Consider the following 18,462-nt stretch of genomic DNA (forward strand, 5'->3'; position numbering starts at 1 on the left):
CCCTGCAACATTAGCTATTTTATTACAATTTTTTTTCTTTGAAATACATGGGGCTATTTGGGGGTACATTTTTGTGCTTTAAGTCTCATATTTTCTTACTTGATCTTTATGTTCTAATATCATAATTCTCATTCTTAACTTAATCACATTTTATGACTTGTCAATTAAAAAGAAAAACCAGGGGGAAAATGAAGAGTTTCTTTGATTGTGTCATGTGTTGTGTTTGGAGTTTTTTAAAATTAATTTGTTTCAGAATTCTTCATAATGTTAAAAGGTAGACAACCTAGGAAACTAAAGCAACAGTACATCTTTTCTCAGACTATTTTGATAGTATGCTTTATCCCTAAAGTGGAGAAGCCACCTCTGTATGTGAGAGGATGGTTCATTTTCCATAGCTCATTTAGACTTTGTCCTTCTTGCCAGGACTACCCTCAAGATTGCTAATTGTAGTAATAGGTTTGTGACATGGGTACTTCTCCTCTGAAAACTGGTCAAATTCATTTGATACAGGCCATAAATCGGCCATTAGTGGGTATCAAGTTTCAGCTACCATCACTTTCACCTAAATAGTAGCTGAACAGTGCAGTAGTGTTTTTCTCTTGCACCCTATTTCATTTTTCATGTTCTTCTTGTAGACCAAAAGAGCTCTCAACTGTTTTATATTTCCATTGGGTCTCAGACCCTTTTCTGCTGAAATTCAGTTGCCTATTTTCACTTGTTAGAAACTAAACCTGCATGACTTAAATAAGCCAGTACAAAATAGTATCAAGTGGGCTTTACACAGCCTTAAGCGTGTTAGTTTGTTGGTTTGTTTCGGATTTTTTTAAAAAAAAAAAAGCACTGAAGTTGTGGCTTGAACAGAAATAAAGCCCATTTCTCAAATGTACAGTGTAATTTCAGTTCTTAGTACTGTAGCATCTTCCCTCAAAAGAAAGGCATAAAAATAATGTTGCTTCAAAACTTACTTTGCTGGAAGAAAAGTGACTTCAGAGAAAAATGTGGCTTAGGTAAACTAATTTATTATACTTGTAAAGGAGCAAGAGGAAAGGGAACAAGTAGGCTTGCATTTTCTTGATGCTGGCACTCAACACGATACTGGCAATTTAAGTATAAAAATACCACACCACTTTTTGTGGTGTGGTATTTTTATACTTACTTCTACTTTTTAAAAGGAAATTTCATAAAAACTGAGATTTTCAGATTTCCATTGCTACCACTTTTCTGGATTTCCTGGCAGTAATTTTTTTTTAAATGGAAATGCAATCAGCATTCTTCATGGTGCCTTCAGTATTTCTTTCAGGTCTGACCACTAAGTCCGAGAGTCACATCCTCAGTAATCCATGAAAAAATTACGGTTCCTCACCCCCTTACTACATATAGATACATGCACTTAGCTACCTTTTTCGGGATTGTTTTGTAATATCAGAGTATTTTTCTGTACTTTGCAGTCAGGAATTGCATTTGGATTACAAAATTACTTTTTTGCTAGTTGATGGTATTTACATAAGTCCTAAGGCTGATTCACTGTTTTTGTTAGCACTAGAACTCAGAATAGCTGATTCAGAACCAGGCTGATTCTGACATCAGTGTTAATGACAGAATTGTGCCAAATCTGAGCAGAATTGATTCTGATTCCCAGATATGCAGGGATGTATCTGCTTTGCAGATGCAGGTGCAGATGTTTGAAGGCAGCTCCTGCAAATCTATGGAAGCAGGTAACAGTGTAGGTAGGGGAGCCCTGAGTAAGCTGCTGGAACTGTTGTGGAGGCTGCAGCCAGTACTGCATTTCACATCTCTGGCTGCGCCTCCTTTACCAGTCAAGCTTGCACTTAGCTAAAGATAGCATGGATAAATACATACAGCCTGTTCTTCCATCTCTCCCACCAGTGTTCATGCATCCTGAGTCAGAGCAGGATGAGTCCCACTAGTGTTTATTGTTTTTACAAGTAATGTTTGGTTTACATGGTGATTTCCCTGCAGAAATAAAGATTTTCCTGTACTTTTGGAAAATACATGGCAAAGTTCATTTTGAATTGGTAAAATTTTCACTGGCCTTTGCATAATTACGATATCTTCATGAATGCAGCTGTACTGAAGCTAGAGACCAAAAGCAGCCCCTGTAGTAGGTCAGGAAAAGGGAGAAAGATTGGCTTATGGGTGGATGTGGTGCCCTTACTCTCTCCTTTTAGCAATATGGATGCCAGCCATGTTGCACCACTGCTCATGCTCCTGGAAACTCATCAGTTCCATACTTTGCTCAGCACTTTGGTTTATGAGCTTTTACCTCTTGACACAAACTCCTCTGTGCCTACAGTAGGTGTGCACAGGTGCCCAGCAGAAAGCTGACAGTCATGTGAGGGAGGGTGGTTAGGTTTGGTTTTGGTTTTTTTGCAGGAGGAGGCACCTGTGCTTCCTTCCCAACTGCATGTGTGAAGGATAGTAAACATATGGGTTAAAAAAAATCATAATTCAAATATCTATAGTGGTACTGATCAGATCTCTGTTTCTGTAGCAATGAGAACCAAAGGTGGCCTTTTAAGGCTCACAGTTCTTCTACCAATTTCCAGTTCTGCTTCAGGCTTCTTAAAGTATTAGAGTGCGTGCTTTAAACCCACAAAACTTACCTTTACCTAATTTTCACCATTCTAACCTAAGTTTCCACGGAAACAGGGTTGAAAAAGCCGCTGGTAGTCAGCAGGCAGCCAGCAGCTGAGAGTGAGAACTCTCCTTTGTCACTTTCCACTACTGGATGCCTGCTGCGTGCCAGTGTGCAAAGCTACCTAGGCTTCTAAAATCTGGATTACTTTCAATTTGAGGGGGAAAAATTAAATTAATCTACTCTTTTCTGTCTTTGGATTGTCACAGTAAATTCCAGGAGGGCAAATGGGCTAATGAGTCCTGATCTGTTCGGTTACATTGAGCCCCACACAATCAAAGCTTTGCCAACCAACTGGGCCTCTCCTTTCATAATTTCCGTGTTTTAAAAGCATTCTGTCTCAAATTTTGTGGCTGTGGACATGTACATGCATATTTTGGTACCTTAATTCTTTATGGCCCAGTGTCTATTTATTTACATAATTATGAGCCTTTTTTGCATACAGCATAGTAAATGTACAAAATTCCCTTTCTTGTATACTTAGGGAACATTTCTGAATGAACTGATCCTCAGTTAAATATTAGGAGTAGGATGTGAATGGAGATGGCTTTTAACCAGAAGTAGATTATAGCTGCGGGAAGACTAAAGGGTCTATTTGGTCAAGACTCATACAAAACTGAGATAAGCATGCACAACCTGACAAGATCAGATTAGACCCTTCCCCCACAAATGCTCTTCCCATAAATATTTATCTGCTTTCTATTATAAATAACCAGGAAATGAAAAAGGATAGATTCCCTTTTTTTTAAATAGCCTAGAAATAGAATTACAGCTTCAAATGTTTGGGGTAATGATATTTAAAGTATGCAGTAAATTCCAATACTAGTTGCTATATTTTAGATGGGAGTAAAGTACTGAAATTCCTTATGGCAGCTACATAAATCGACAGCTTTTATAAACAAAGAAGAACTTTGTACATATGTGAATTTTTGCCTACCTCTGGGTAGCTTGGAATTTAATAGTTTATCACCTGTGAGAGAATAGGTATTGACAGAGTCAGCACTGCTGTATTTTTGAGCTTGCTGGAGGCAACATTACTGGCATTGAAGTTAAGCTTGGCATTTTTTCACCCCATCTCTCCTCCCTCCGGCCCAAGTGAATGCTCCCTTCATCAATGAGAAACAAACTGAATTGCCTGCCAGTTGTAACAGAGATCCATGAAATCAAATCTATTCTGCAGATTTGTGCTTCATTCAGGTTGTCGGTCCTTTGACTTCACTTCTTCATGCAGTAATATTAAGGGATAAAAAACTGAAGCTGTGCATGTGCCACTAATTCAGAAATGCATATTTGTTGGTGATCCACTCATCAGAATCTGAGTGGATTGCCTTCTGCTGTAATGAAAAATAGCTCTTTAGCTTTGAGATTTATATCCTTAAAAATGTACAGAATAAGATTTTTGCATTCATCTTTGAAAGTAACAAGTTTGCACTTTTTTAAACACTTCTGTTTCATATAAGAATAATATTAATACTTTAAAAATCTCAAGATGAAAAATGTAAGTCCTTTTTTCTTTTTTCTTTTTTTTAATCTTTTTTTTCCTCTAGCATTTTACGATGGGATAATGAGACAGATGTCTCTCAACTGGAAGGACATTTTGACATTGTTATGTGTGCTGACTGGTAAGTACATAAAAATCATAAAACTCACGTTAGAAAAATAGCTTTGCTGGAGTAATTGTACTGTGCTGCTTGCTGATGGCTAAGCAAAGTCAACAAATGAAGCACAAAGCCACCTTAACCTCAACAAATTAATATTCATCTCCATGTGACAGTTATAAGGTAGTCTTCTATCACACAGTAACTTCTACCACATTATTTCCCAAAGATTGATTTTGAGAAGCATTTCCATTTTCTGGAATTGCCTCTGTTTCATGCTTGACGTATCAGTAAATGGACGACTTAGGCAAATTGCAAATAATTATGGCTCAGTGAGGAACAGTCTGGAGAAAAGGGAGTTTATCAACACAAACAGCTCAATTAGCTTACTTCTTAGGAAAGATCTGACTATTGATATAAGGGGATATATTTTTTGCTCCCTGGAAAATCTTTCCAAGGAAAAAGAGATTTTCAAACCATTTTTTCCACCTCCACCATATTCTGTTCCTTAAATCTATTTGACATCAATATCTGAAGGTATAAGCTTTATATTATTTACACAGGTAGATGTTAATTATAAGATAATTTATGGTAAGAAAAATAAGAGTTCAGCACTTAATTTATGAAAAGGTAGATACATGTAGCAGTATGGTATCTTGTTTAATAATTTATGCAAATAGATTTGATTATTGACACAACCCTTTTCTGATACTGCATTTGTGGGATTGTGCTGTGCTGTATTTGCTGCATGCTAGCTTTAAAAATGGTACATTACTAATTATTTGTGTTATATAAATGTAGACAGTGTGAAAAAAAATAAAGCTATGCAATTTTTATTTAGGAGAACAGATATTTTTAAACCAATCTGTCTTTCCTTCATGGATATATGCTCTTGACCCATTACATATCCAAACAAAAAAAAACCGCTGTCTGTGTTTTGTGGCCCGTAACTATTGTGAGAGACGAAATTCTGAAAGCAGAGACTTCCTAGAACTGCTCAGTTCAGCAAATTTATGTACCTTACCTAGAAATAGTTAAAGGAAAAGGCAAGGGAAGTACAAAGCTGTCTATTGTTTTTTAAAACAATGTTCTTTTAAAATGTCTTCTATTCCTCTAAAGCTTTTGTTTTTCTTTCACATTATGCTATTAAAGCTAACTCTTCTTATTTCACCAAGTTATTGGTTTTGTATAGCTGTGGAGAAAATGTGTTTAGTGATCTTTTGCCTTTTTCTAACACCTATTTGTTCTCAGAATGCAACAGTGCTTTGTTTCCCTTAGCATTTAATTTCAGAAAAGTTCTTTGTTCCCAAAAAGGACAGAGGAGGGTTTCTAACTAATCGCTGATAATGTGCCTCAGAAATGCATCATCTGATTAAAATAAGGAGCTAAACAACACCATATGATTTCAGCAAGTAATTTAGTAAATGCCTTCCTCACCAAATATTAGAATGGATACTCCAGGTTTCATTGCACAGATGAAGTTAATGCTGGACAGGATTAGATCAGATTAAGTATGAAAGTCAGATCAGAGTGCTGGCGGACATGAGCAGGAGGGCAGCAGTCTTCTCGGAGGCTTAGACAAGGCTCACATATGGATGTTCTCCAGATTATGTGGGTGAAGCAAGGTCTTGCCAAGAGATTTAGAGTTAAATTTGTTCTTCACACAAATATCAAAACAACCTGGCTGTGCTGTCTCTTGTATTCTTGATACTCACACCATGTCATCCTATTTGTGCTGGGAGTACAACAGAGTGGAGCGAGACTTAAGTTGTTTTTTTCAGTAATATTCTGGCCTAATACCCCTCCCAGTCTGTTTGGAAGTAGTGTAGTTTCTTTAGGAAACAAAGAATCAGACATGACAGGTAAAATACATAATGCATTTGCAACCCCTGCATTTTGTACATTTATTTTGAAGCACTTAAGATGCAGGTAAGTGTATAAATATTTATAGATTTCTAAAAAATAAATAGAAATGTGCAGGTTAGTTTAAGGAATTTGGATTTATTCAAATTATAAATTATTTCTGTTTTCTTATTTTAAGTGCTCACAGATATATGAGCATAGCATAGAGCTTAATAAACATGAAAATCCCTTTATTGTTTGTTTCTTTTAGAAATAATTCTTTTAGTTATGGACACTAGGTTTTATGGTATATGAAAAGGCTGAGGAAAGAAATGTTCCATGCTTTATCAAACTCAAATCTTCTTTTCATTTTCATGTATTTCTCTTCAGTGATATATAATTGGTTTGAGAACTGTTGGCAGGATTTTTGCTCTCTGAATTTTTTGGGCTGCCACTGAAGAGGAAAAAAGAAAATCTCTTTTCTTCTAGCTTCTCAGCTGAAACCTGAAGTATGCAGTGATAAAAAACAGATAGAATAGATTTCATTTAGTTTAACACCATCGTATAGCTCATTGTCAGTCAATAAAATCCAAGATTAGAACAGAGCACTAGAAAGCAAAAAATCTGAGTTCAAATATTAGGTACATGGATAAATTTTTATTGAAGTATTTCCAGCAAGGGTGATATTGTCTGATTCTCTGAATAGCTAACCAGTGGTACTGCTTGATCCCATTTACATGAAAACAAGCTCTATTCATAAACATATTCCAAATCCACATGGAGATTCAAGTAAAAATGTACATGATTACAGCAAGCAGCGATATATTTATATTCATATATTTACAGTCAGACTTTCATAAACCTTCTGTGCAGGAGTGGAAAATAAGTTATTTCCCAGAACAAACAGTCTATTAGTTAACAGCTAAATTTAGTAACTCAACTAGATTATAAAATAAACAAGAGGCCAAACTATGAAAGCTAGTCATTATTTAACCATTCAGGATGTTGACAATAAAAGAGTTTCATGGTTCAGCAGTTCTGAAATAATTTTTAAAATGTCAACTATTAGATAAAAATAAGTAAAAAAATCAATATGAGACTACACTTGAAAAAAGGATACAGTAAAAAATAATACTGAAATAATGGAACCTTTAAAACATATTCACCCATCTCATATTTTTCAGGGGGCATTTTAAGGCCAAATGAGGGCTCTCAGAATTTTTGACTTTCATCTGATCTACACCTGTGGATATAAAGCCAGGTGCTGGATCTGTGAGTTTGAATAGACAAGGAAAAATCACAGGTGCCTGGATGGACAGGCCAAACCCTAGACTCTCCCAAAGTTCTTGAGGGCCCCAGATTTCATTATTATTTAAATAGTGTACATACTCTTCTTTATTGAGGACAAAAGTTCTAGATTTTTAGTCCAAAGAGAGAGTAAACGCCAGTAGGACTGAGACAATAAAAAAACTTTATTTTTCACATTATTGTGAATCAAGTTTTCACAAATAATTTGATGTAGAGGAAAAATAAGTTTTAGAACCCCGTATTGTTTTGGAAATGCGTAATATCCTACTTTATTTGCTTAGAATGATTCTATTCTTGAAGTTTGGCGCATGCATAAGTATTCACATAACAGAGGCCAGGGGGAGCTATCCCACATTACTTTCACTGCTGAGATTTTTGCTGAAGTCATGGGGAGTTGTGGCCTTGCCAGGAATGTAGACCTGAACTTAAAGTATTCTTTAAATACCTTAAAATATGTCAGTTTTGTCTCCTTATAATTTGACTTATTATAAGGAGATGTTTTTGCAGGAATGCAGTAAGACCTCTGTCCTTCCATTTTAGCCCTGATTTCTGGCACACACTTTCAAGTGCATTGGAACCTGATGACACAGAAATAAGAGTCTTTTTAGCTTACGTCACTCATGTAGTTGAAAGTGAACAAAAAAATAAATGGCTTTATACATTAGGCACTACATATGAATGTAATAATATCTGAAGTACACCTGTAAACTCTTTTACCAATGGCAGAGCATGCAAAAAACCAAAAAGTTCACATCATAGCCTATAAAGCATATGTCTCTTGTTGTGAGGCAGAAGATAAAAGGATATTAGCATATAGCAAACTAAGAATCTACCTGTTTTTTAAAATTTCTTTCCTTGTGGCTTACTGCTTCTTCTCTGCAGTTTTGGTATAAACTTTCATTTTGGTTTTAATTGCAATTTAAAATTTTAATTAAAGAGTAAGAGAGTAGAGGGGTGACAATGTCACCTGCCTGTTCATCCAGATTTCACAGGTTAAGAGCATTGCCTAAACAAAGGCCAAATCATCAGCTGTGTTCTCACCTTTCTGTTGCTGTGATTTGAAACTTCCTTGCTGACCCAAGAAAACCTTGCTATTCCTGTCCTGAGCTACATAAACATGAAATATTACCGCTAAAGTAATGGCAGGCTTAAGCCAAATTTGAATTGAGGTGTGAGAACTGTGTGTGAGTGGTTTAGAACAATGCATTATTTAATTTTACTGAGCTGTTCACAGAATTGTTTAGGTTGGAAGGGACCTCTGGAGATCACCAAGTCTAACCTGCCTGCCAAGGCAGGGTCACCTAGAGCAGGTGACACAGGAACTCACATGTTGTGATCTTTGAAGGATGCTCTCAGGGACATTTTCAGTGTGCTGTGGTAATATTTAGTCATACAATTCTACTGGTAAGAAAAACTGCGTGACTTAATCCCCTTGCGTGGGCCAAATCCTGTGCTGTTCCTGTCTGCAGCACCGATTACCTAATGACTTCTTCAGGATTTTGCTCATTTAAGGCATCCCCTGACTCAGAGGGAGGATAGATATGTTCCCTGGAGTCATTGCATTGCAGTAGCTTTGCTTCCAGTCTTCTCTGCTCCTTCTGGTCAGAGTGCATGGCTCACAGAGCAACAGTTTGGAAACCACAGTATGAGAAACTATTTTCAATTGGAGCAAGTCATGTTCCCAGGAACAGGTCTCTTGGAGGGCAACTGTCTCAGGTTATCTGGCTTTCCTAAGCTAAGATGGATACCTTCTGTGCCACCAAAATATTTATTGGGGTCGAACAGAAAAAACTTTAAATTCTCAGACACTCAGCTTTTGGCAAACAAAGGTCTGTAGTTCTCATTGTAAAGGAACAAGATTGGTAGCAGCAATTGTGCCCCTATCTCATTGAAAAAAAAAAAAAAAGAGAATGGTATTCAGGTCCATGAAAAGAGGATTTTAACACTGCTAAGCTGCCCCAAGATTGTGTTTCCACTACACTGCAATAATAAAAGTATTATAAATGCACTTTTCATTCAGAATGTGCTTCTGTTTACATAGGATCCCAGGAAGTCTTAAATGTGTGCATGCTTGCGATGTTTCATGTTGAAAAAAATTAATTACTCTTCACTATTCTTTTGGGAGAAGAATCATCTATTCCACTTCTTCTGAGGTGGTTAAGTTCCCAGTGAAGTAGTGTCTTACATCATCTATCTGTATAGGGATCAACATGAGGTGAATGTCATTAAAACACCCAAGAGACAGCAGAGATAAGAGATGCTTTTTCAACTAATTAAATTTAGGCACCAATGTTTTCAGTAAAGTTCTTCCAGGAAAATAAATCAAGGCTGAGGGATTGTCATCGGGGTTGTCATCGTGCCAATTGCTCAAGTTCAAATTTTCTTGTAAGCCAGGCTATCAGGAAAATTGTTAGCTAGTAATTCATATTCTTGAGAAAAAATTCAAATCATATTTCTGTATTAGATGTTCTTCAACATATATAGGTATGTTGAATGTTCTTCAAGATATATAGCTATCCATTCTACTATATTTTCTCAACAGTGTGGAGTTCTGCCAGTTTTTACTAATGAAGTATGGTCACTTGCAAGTTTTGTTTAGTTTGTTCCAGAGCAGCAAAGATTCACCACGGTTCTTGCTCTCCTCTATGGCATATGATACAGTATTCTCCTTGGTAGCTGTGGAGTGTCCTTACATTCACACATCTTTTGTTCTTGATGAAAGGCCTGTGGTTGGCAGACTACTTTTTTCACTTCAGTGTTTCCATTTATTCTTTATGTTCTTTCAGAATTTCAAAACTGGAAAAAAAAATTACCCACATCTCTTCAGAAAAGAAGTTTGAGGATAAAAGGAAGGGGGATATATTAAAAAACCCATAGAGAATGGACAAAATGCCGTGTAGTATGAAACTTGAACTTGACACAAGCTGGAAAGCAGTTTTATTACAGAGAAAATGTGGGGGGAAGGAAAAAAAAAGAAGAAAAAAAAAATCGCATTATCTGTGGCCTGCTTGATAGAGTTTCTTATCTGAATCACCAATATAAATGCAGCCCACGGTAGTAAGGACTGAAAGGCATCAGTTGCTATCAGATGGTTGTTCACTAACCATTGTAAATGCACTCATCCACAGTAACTACATGTCCACAAATATCTAGTCAAGAGTGATTGGCACCCTGGCTGCCACTATTAGTATATACATTAAGGTACTGAGGGGCATGAAGAATGAATTATCCCCTCAAATCATGAGGTAATCACACCAAAATAGGGCTGAACGTGTTGGCAACATTGCATGGGAAAATTGACTCTGCTGCTATCCTTGCGGGACCCATGCTGGAGATGAAGGGTTGCACTCTTGAGAGATGACAACTCTGCACAATCTGGGCCATTGTGTTTCAACAGCGTTGGAGAGAGGGAGGAGGTAGGGTCTTGTAAATCTTTACAAGGATAGCTAGAGATAGATAGAGAAATATAGCAAATATGTATCATAGGTAAGAATTAATGCCAAATCTGTGAAGGTAGAAGGGAAAAAAATACCTTTAATAGTAACACCTGAAATACAATAGAAAACATTTTCAAAAACTCCATCCCCCTTGTATGTACATGTAAAATGCTAGCTTTTTGGGTTGATCCTCATTTCTGATACAGTATTACTTTAATAGCTAGTATGTCTGATTGGTGAATTTCAGCTATATAAAGACTTATTTCATGCTGATAATTTAGGTTTTGTTTAGACTGCATTTCCTTTTATGTCTTTTTAAATGTTAAAAGTACCTGAACTGCATAGAAATGTAGACCACAGTTTCTCGTTTACAGCATTGTGTAAATATATGTAATTAGCCTTGTACTTATCTGCATTAGTATCATTAGAATTGAAAACCCATTTTAATCTGGATTCTGTTCTCTTCTCAATGTCAGCCTGTTTCTGGACCGGTACAGAGCTAGCCTTGTTGATGCAATAAAGAGATTACTCCAGCCCAGTGTAAGTATGTTTCTATTTTCTCCTGAACACTGGCTTCAGAATAATTAGTCTGTGCACAATGATTGAGAGAGTAATGGAATGGCAGGATTAATGTCATGTAATACTTTAATACTTATTATGTCCAACTTCAATTGAGTCTTCTAATCTATCAGATTCTTTCCTAATCATAAAGTAGGAAACTTCTTATACTTGGCCTTCTGATAAGGAACACAGTGGGTAGTAAAATAAATGAAACCGCTTCAAAGATAGCGTCAGATTATTTTTATCAAAGCGTTTCTCAAGTATTTTCCTTTGATAATAATGTCTTCATATTAAAGTAAAATACGATATTGAAAGTTTTTATGTTGGCTTCTGTCATTTTTAATCCCTTCAATTGTAACCTTTGTCATTGTGTATTTATTTGTTATGAAAGAATATTTTTTCCTTTTCATTTATGGTTATATAAAATGAGCAAATTGCTTACATGTATACTGTGGCTTAAAACATTTTTCCATGAAGCTAGCCCTGTGTTTACATGTTTTATACCTTAGAAAATAATGAAACTATGTTCTTCATAAAATGATTACGCATTCTACATGAGTGTCACTCAAGAGATATTTTATCAATTTAAATCTATTGGGCTGTTTACCTCAGAGAGACTTGCAGGCAAGAAAAACTCTGTTCCATGCATATATAAAATATATATGTATATATATTCTCAAATATTTAAAAAAGGGAAGATATCCCAAGAAGAAAAGAAGAAAACATTAAGTAATTGCTCTAAGTAGGATTTTGAAACAGAAATTTTATCATTCATGTTTAACATCCAAATCTTCCAATAAGGTAAACTTCCAATTTGAAAACAAAACACTTCATACTAGCAGTGAATTTCCAAACTGTATTTAAAATTTGTAGTACTTTTGTACTTTTTGTACAAGAGATTTGCTCTGTAAAAGGAATAGAAGATCCAAACGTGCAAAGGCTTAAGAACCCGAGTCATTTTAGTTGTGTAAGTAATCCCATTCTTTGCTTAGAGTGATCAGGTTTCTATTCTTGGTTCTATCATAGACTTTCCTGAGTGACCTAAGGCAAGTTACTTAAGACTGAATTATTTTAACGAGCTGTGGGGCAAGGCTGCCAGGAAGACAGGAAAAATGAAGCCACCCTGAGGAGAAGGTTACCCAGATATATCTGTCAGTGGCAGTAAGAAGAGGTTAAGCAGCTCCTGCTCAGAGTGATGCATTCTGACTTTCATGAAGTACCAACAGTTGTCAAGCTGCAATAATTTTTGGGACCACAGGTCATCTGGAACACAAAGCAGATCCCAGTTTAAAGCAATACCAAAAAATTTTTTTTCAGCCCAGATCAATGTCAGCAACTGGTTCTTCAGGTATTCCCATGTGCCATTCTACTGGCTCCATGAAAGGACACTGGGGAAGAAGAGCAAGAGTGGGAGGAAGAGAAGTGTGTTAAGAGGTGCCCTGGTAACTGTGGAATTGTTAGGCTGACTTTAAGCCAAACCTGGCCTGACTCTCAACTCCAATCAGCTAATTCAAATTCAAAGAATATGTCTTTATATTTCACAGCATATGAGCTACACTCCTTTGTGAATGTAGATGGGGTAAAGGGAGAAGGCTTTTTCTTGCCTGTCTTCCTAATTATGTTTGCTTCTGCACATTGTGATCTATAGCATAGTCAGTGTCAATAACCTAGGACTTACTTGCTGTGCATTTTAGGCACAGCAAATGGTTCCTACTTCTTTTCAGCAAAACTAACTTAAGAAATTCATGCTCCATACAGGAATTTCTGTTGCAGAGTTTTGGACCCCTATCCAAAGGGTATTTTTTAACCAAATTCAGTTGCCTAATCTACTTTATGAATGGCTGTATGGATGGATATCCAGTTATGTCATGGCCTTGCAAATTACTGCAATTTTTAACTAAGAGGACAGCAGACTAATGTATAGGATGTGAGCTGGGAGTACAGACACCTGAAATGAGCTCTTTTGTCCAAAAAGAACGTGTTCAGCAGAGATGCCTTTGAGCATATGTCTTCATGGTTTGAAAGACACAAATAAAAACTTATGCTCATTTGAGATCCCAAAAGATGCCGTCACAAGTATGAAATAGTTACCAATTTCACTGCTCTTGCTAACCTGTATAAATCTAAGGGTAATGTCTGAGGGCACTTTACTAAATGGCACTATACTTAGCCTTTTAAAGGACAAATGAATCAATAGTGAACTTATTGTCTAGTTGCAATAATTAAGAATAGTTTGTGGGCATTAGTTTATGCCCAAGCTAAGGCATAAACTTCTTTTATTAAATTCACTCTTCTACAATAATTATTTTGTCTCAAATTTAGAACTTTCCATTTTTGGAAATACTTTGACAAATTGTTAAAATTGACATACCTAAATGCAAGTCATTTTTCAAATATAACTAGGATACAACTAGTTTAGAAGAGTCTAGGGAAAATAACCAACTCTAGCAACAGAAAAAGTGGAATAAACAGAGAATAACAGATACTCTTCCAAAGCTCTCTTGAAGGAGAGGTTCAGAAGAACACATAGTCCATTCCTACTGTTACTTAAAAATTTATCTGTGGTATTTCCTTTTTCAATAAGAATGATATTTCTGACTATTAGAATCCTTATTACACAGAATGATGTGTTCTGGTTAACTTTTTGTTTGCTTTGAAACCAGACTCTGATCATTCCCATCATCTGGTTCCTCGTACTGTCCCTGTGGACAGTTGTATTGGTGCAGGAAGAAGTCCACAGAGAGAAATGAGCAGCTCACAGATTTACTGAGGGCTGAATTTTCTATCTGAGTTTGTTACAGAGGCAAATGTCACCTTTAAACCCATTCAAAGGTTTAAAGGTGACATATTACATTGAACAAATTTCTCTTGAATGGCTGTATCTTATATCTCTCAACTTATTTGACTTGATTTGCCAGCATTAGGAGGTTTTTATATAATTAATATTTACTTTTAATTTCAATCTCAGAATAAGCATTTCGTTTTTTGCATATTTCCCTAATTAAGAACAATTTTTTATCGAGGCTTTGATTCTTCTGTGGCCTATCCATTCAAAATGCCAGTGAAGTCAATGGGATGCTATTGAGCTGAGATTAGTACCAGCAAACAAGACCACATTTAGTAATAACTAATGAGTAAAGTCATATCCAAAATATGAATGACTGTCCTATTGTCTTACTGTCGCATTTTAGTGACACTTCAAACTATTAGAACTGGCATTTTCCTCTGTGTTTTTTATTTTCACAAATTTACTGGAAGTGTTTTTCCATCTGAGGAAAAGCCATTTTGTATTTTAAACATCATTCTTTAAATATCATCCTAGGAGACACTTTTGAATTAGAATTAAACTTTGAATAGTCCATCAAGAGAAGAATCAGGGGATTGATTCTGTATTATATCCCATATTTATCAGGACACTGATTACTATACTCCTCTTTCAAATTTAATTGAAAGTAGTCTTCAGAGAATATGAGAAGGAATGGCTGCATGGACTGCTGACTCCAGAGGGGCAAAGGGATGCTGTTGTGCGAGCACCTCATCAGAGCTGCTGGATCTGTGGCCAGTGTAGGGTCTGCAACCTCCAGCAGTCTCTGTTGATGAGGTTCAGTCACATCTAAAGCTCCAATGTGGGTCATATGGTCAGTAAGCCCTGGATAAGGGACATTTTTCCCATTACAGTGATCATGAAAATAAGGGTCTCCAGAGGAGTCTTGGCCTTCTTATGCCATGAAGGGTTTCTGCAGAACAACATTCTGGGGAGCTGAGATGGCAGCAGGAGGAGCAGGATCCTCAGCTGAAGGCTCCCTTTGCTGCCCACTTCTGTCTGATGACATTAAAGCATGCCAAGGATGTGAGGGAACTGATTGTGAATTTCCTGTGTTTAATGTTTTCCATCCTGAGCTGAGCCTATATTCAGACCTAGCATTTACATAAGCAATTCCAGCGCCTTCGGTGGGAGTTACACCCCTTTGCACCTCGTATTTTGCCACAGAATTAAAGCTACAGCTTCACAAATGAGCAGAAGTTGAGTTGGTTTGGATATTGCCCTAAGACTCCTTTGTGCTTTAATTTCCCACGAGAAAGATGAGGGTAACAGCATTTCCCTATCTCACCGAGCTGTTGTGAGAATAAATATAGTGTTGTGGTGTTAATGGTTGGAATCTTTTAAGTGCACATTAGCACCATAGGTACTGACATAGCATTTTTATTGCTGCCTCACTGTGCATTGTCTCGGTGTACGTGTGCGTGTGTGAGACACAGATTTGTTCCCTATTCTCCTCACTAAGTGTCTGTGTCAGCATTGTAACTTTCCAGCATTCCTATTGAAATTCTCTCTACTGATCACTCTTCCTGTGGCTTGCAGATTGCGTTTTCTCAAGCTAAATGTGCTCCCACAGCATCTAATCCTTTCACAAGTTTTTCAGATCCCCAAAACTGTTTTTTGTCTCTTTACTTGATTACAGCACCTCACAAATTAATCTTAGCTCTCATTAACATAGAAGTTAAATACAGGAACTTACAGTAAACTTCATGGCTCCCCTCAGTGTGATATGCTGTTGGCTGATATTAACCTTTGTTTACAGCTCTTCAACCACTTTTCATTCCATGTGACAGGACACAGTATTCAGCCAATTAGAATTAATTCTGCAAATAAGACTTCAAGAGATGCTCTATCAAGTAGGTTAGGTTTTGGGCAAGTACTTTCCACAGAGTGTCTAAAATCAGTTCAAGGTACAGTCATTTTTGTTTCCTTAAATACAGAAGGATGAACAAAAAATTAGGTAATGGACCATAAGGTATTGCCTGGGCATCATAAATGGCCTGATCATCTTTTAAGAACAAGAATGAGTATTCAGAAACATTAATTCTTGATTTAAATGCAATTTAGCAATTTAAGGTCAAATTTAGTTGCATTGCTCAGGTAGTTTAAAATACCTTTGAAAAATGAATGATTTGGGCTGATTTGCCTCCCATTTTGCCTTGTTTTATGCTGTTGTAATTCCAGTGACAGCAAATGAGAGGTACTCTTCTATGTGTAAGGGAGAAAAAAGAAAATAATTATTTACAGTCTTTGCATGATCATGAGCTAACAAATGGATTTTCCACTGAGTGCATGTTCTGTATCCTTTCTCTGTGTTTTATTTTGGTAATCCACAGACACCATTATTATATGAAAAGAAGCAGATGTATTGCAGTTGGCAGTTTTCTAAAGAAAATATTTATTTATTACTTTCTAGATTGCATTTGTTTAATCACAGAAATCTTGCAGATTTTGAACAAGTATTTGTGTTACCCTATTTTAGTATTTTAACAAGAGAACAATTGACTTTTCCAGCTTGAACATATTAAAAGCTTAGTCAGGTGTATGCTATATCTGGTTCCCTTCCAGTTTTAAAAATGTATAAATTCTCTTTTTAATGTTCCAGGGAAAAGCAATGGTATTTGCTCCACTCCGAGGGAATACTTTAAACCAGTTTTGCAATCTAGCTGAAAAAGCTGGTTTCTCTATCCAAAGACATGAAAATTATGATGAACACATTTCGAACTTCCACTCCAAGGTTAGTTTTCTGCTTGTGTTAGATAACACTTTAATCCGCATTGCATTTTGAAGAGATCATGGTCCTTTTGGCAGGTAACCTAAATGTTTGATTAAAGTACTCCTTAGGTGTGCTGTTTCTGAACAGCTATTTTTGTATCTGATTATTTTGTGTGGTAGAGCCATCCTTTATCTCTGCACGTCTAGAAGAGTTTTGCAGAAGCATCTCCTGTTTACCCTTTTCATTCATAGAAATCTAATTTATAAGAGTCTTTTCTTGTTGTTGTTAGCTGCCTATAAATATACAGCACACAAGCATTTACATTTTAATAAAAAGCCTACAACTTTTAAATAGGTTATATACTGAAATGGACTGAAGTAAATGGGAGGTGAATGTCTAATTGTATCATATCGTACCGTAAATCCTTATCTCTGGCTGCTTTATGGCTGGGTCAGTTGGCAGCTTCAAACTGCTAAATCTCATACAGAATTTCACAGTTGTGGGGTTGTATGTCAGATCGAGGCGCTACAAGATTTAGGTCAAAAGCACTTATCTGAGTGTGATTTCTAAGCTTGCTTACATAAAACTACTGTTATCAGTCTCCTTTTTTATTATTTATAAGTGTGGAGTAATACAGGACATGGAGAGGAAGGCACTTCACAGAAAACTTTTTAGGAATTTCTTATTTTCCTGGAGAAGCGCTTATCAAAATCATATTTATTACTTGCAGTTCTGAGATCTTTCTTTCATACCTCAAAGAAATCCACTGTTGTAGGTCCATGTGACCTTAGACATAACCTCTTGCAATTTTCTAAGAACTGTCCCTGGAAAATACAGATGTTCAAAATTGAGGTGAAATGCCTTTTTTTTTTCCTATCTATCACCATATGATAGAAATCAGATTATGCTAAAAAATATGTATGTGATGTTGTAAGGAACAAATACATGTTTTAATGTCTAATTTCATATCTAATAAAGACTCCCATTAAGGCTATCTAGACGTATGTACATAAAATCACTTAATTTCATTGTTCAGATAGGTTTGAACCAGACCACGTGAAAACCAAGTAAATTTCAGTCATTGTTCATCACATAAAGTGATAGAAATGTAAGGCCCAATGTGATGGATGTTTTATTTGCCTCCACCTGAAAAAGGGCATGATTTTGATTATGTTGTTTCATGGTGGCAGTTCTCTTTCATTATCCACTGCATCCAAATCAGCTCCGCGGCAGTGAAATGCAGGAGTAATAGTTGTTATCTTGATCCAAGAGATGGGTCTAAAATGATAGAGTAGCTTATTTTGCTTAGAAAACAAATGTATTCCATCTTCCTCTGGTTATATGTCTGCTACATTCCTTATAGTGGTGGCCAGAGCAAAGACCCGTCTGAAGTAGCTTTAAATTAGAGAGCTCTAGACATGCAGATCATTTTACCGAGGTATTTCTGAGCATGAGCTATGAAACTTAAGATGTACATGTACTTGAAGAGGGTAATGTTCAGCTTCATTAGTTTAAATCCAGTT

At 36.4% G+C, this 18,462-nt stretch overlaps 1 protein-coding gene across 1 annotated transcript in view; it reads left to right on the forward strand.

Annotated features, from left to right (window-relative positions):
- Nucleotides 1-18,462, forward strand: part of CAMKMT (calmodulin-lysine N-methyltransferase) — a 211,761-nt gene that overhangs the window by 186,621 nt on the left and 6,678 nt on the right. Inside the window, exons 8-10 of the mRNA XM_054280123.1 lie at nucleotides 4,204-4,278; nucleotides 11,318-11,381; nucleotides 16,829-16,960. Coding sequence (XP_054136098.1) covers nucleotides 4,204-4,278; nucleotides 11,318-11,381; nucleotides 16,829-16,960 — 271 coding nt within the window. The remainder of the gene's footprint in view (nucleotides 1-4,203; nucleotides 4,279-11,317; nucleotides 11,382-16,828; nucleotides 16,961-18,462) is intronic.

The sequence above is a fragment of the Melozone crissalis genome, unplaced genomic scaffold (assembly GCF_028551555.1).
Source record: "Melozone crissalis strain CALT ecotype California unplaced genomic scaffold, PUWL_Pcris_2 ptg000027l_1, whole genome shotgun sequence".
Classification (NCBI taxonomy): domain Eukaryota; kingdom Metazoa; phylum Chordata; class Aves; order Passeriformes; family Passerellidae; genus Melozone; species Melozone crissalis.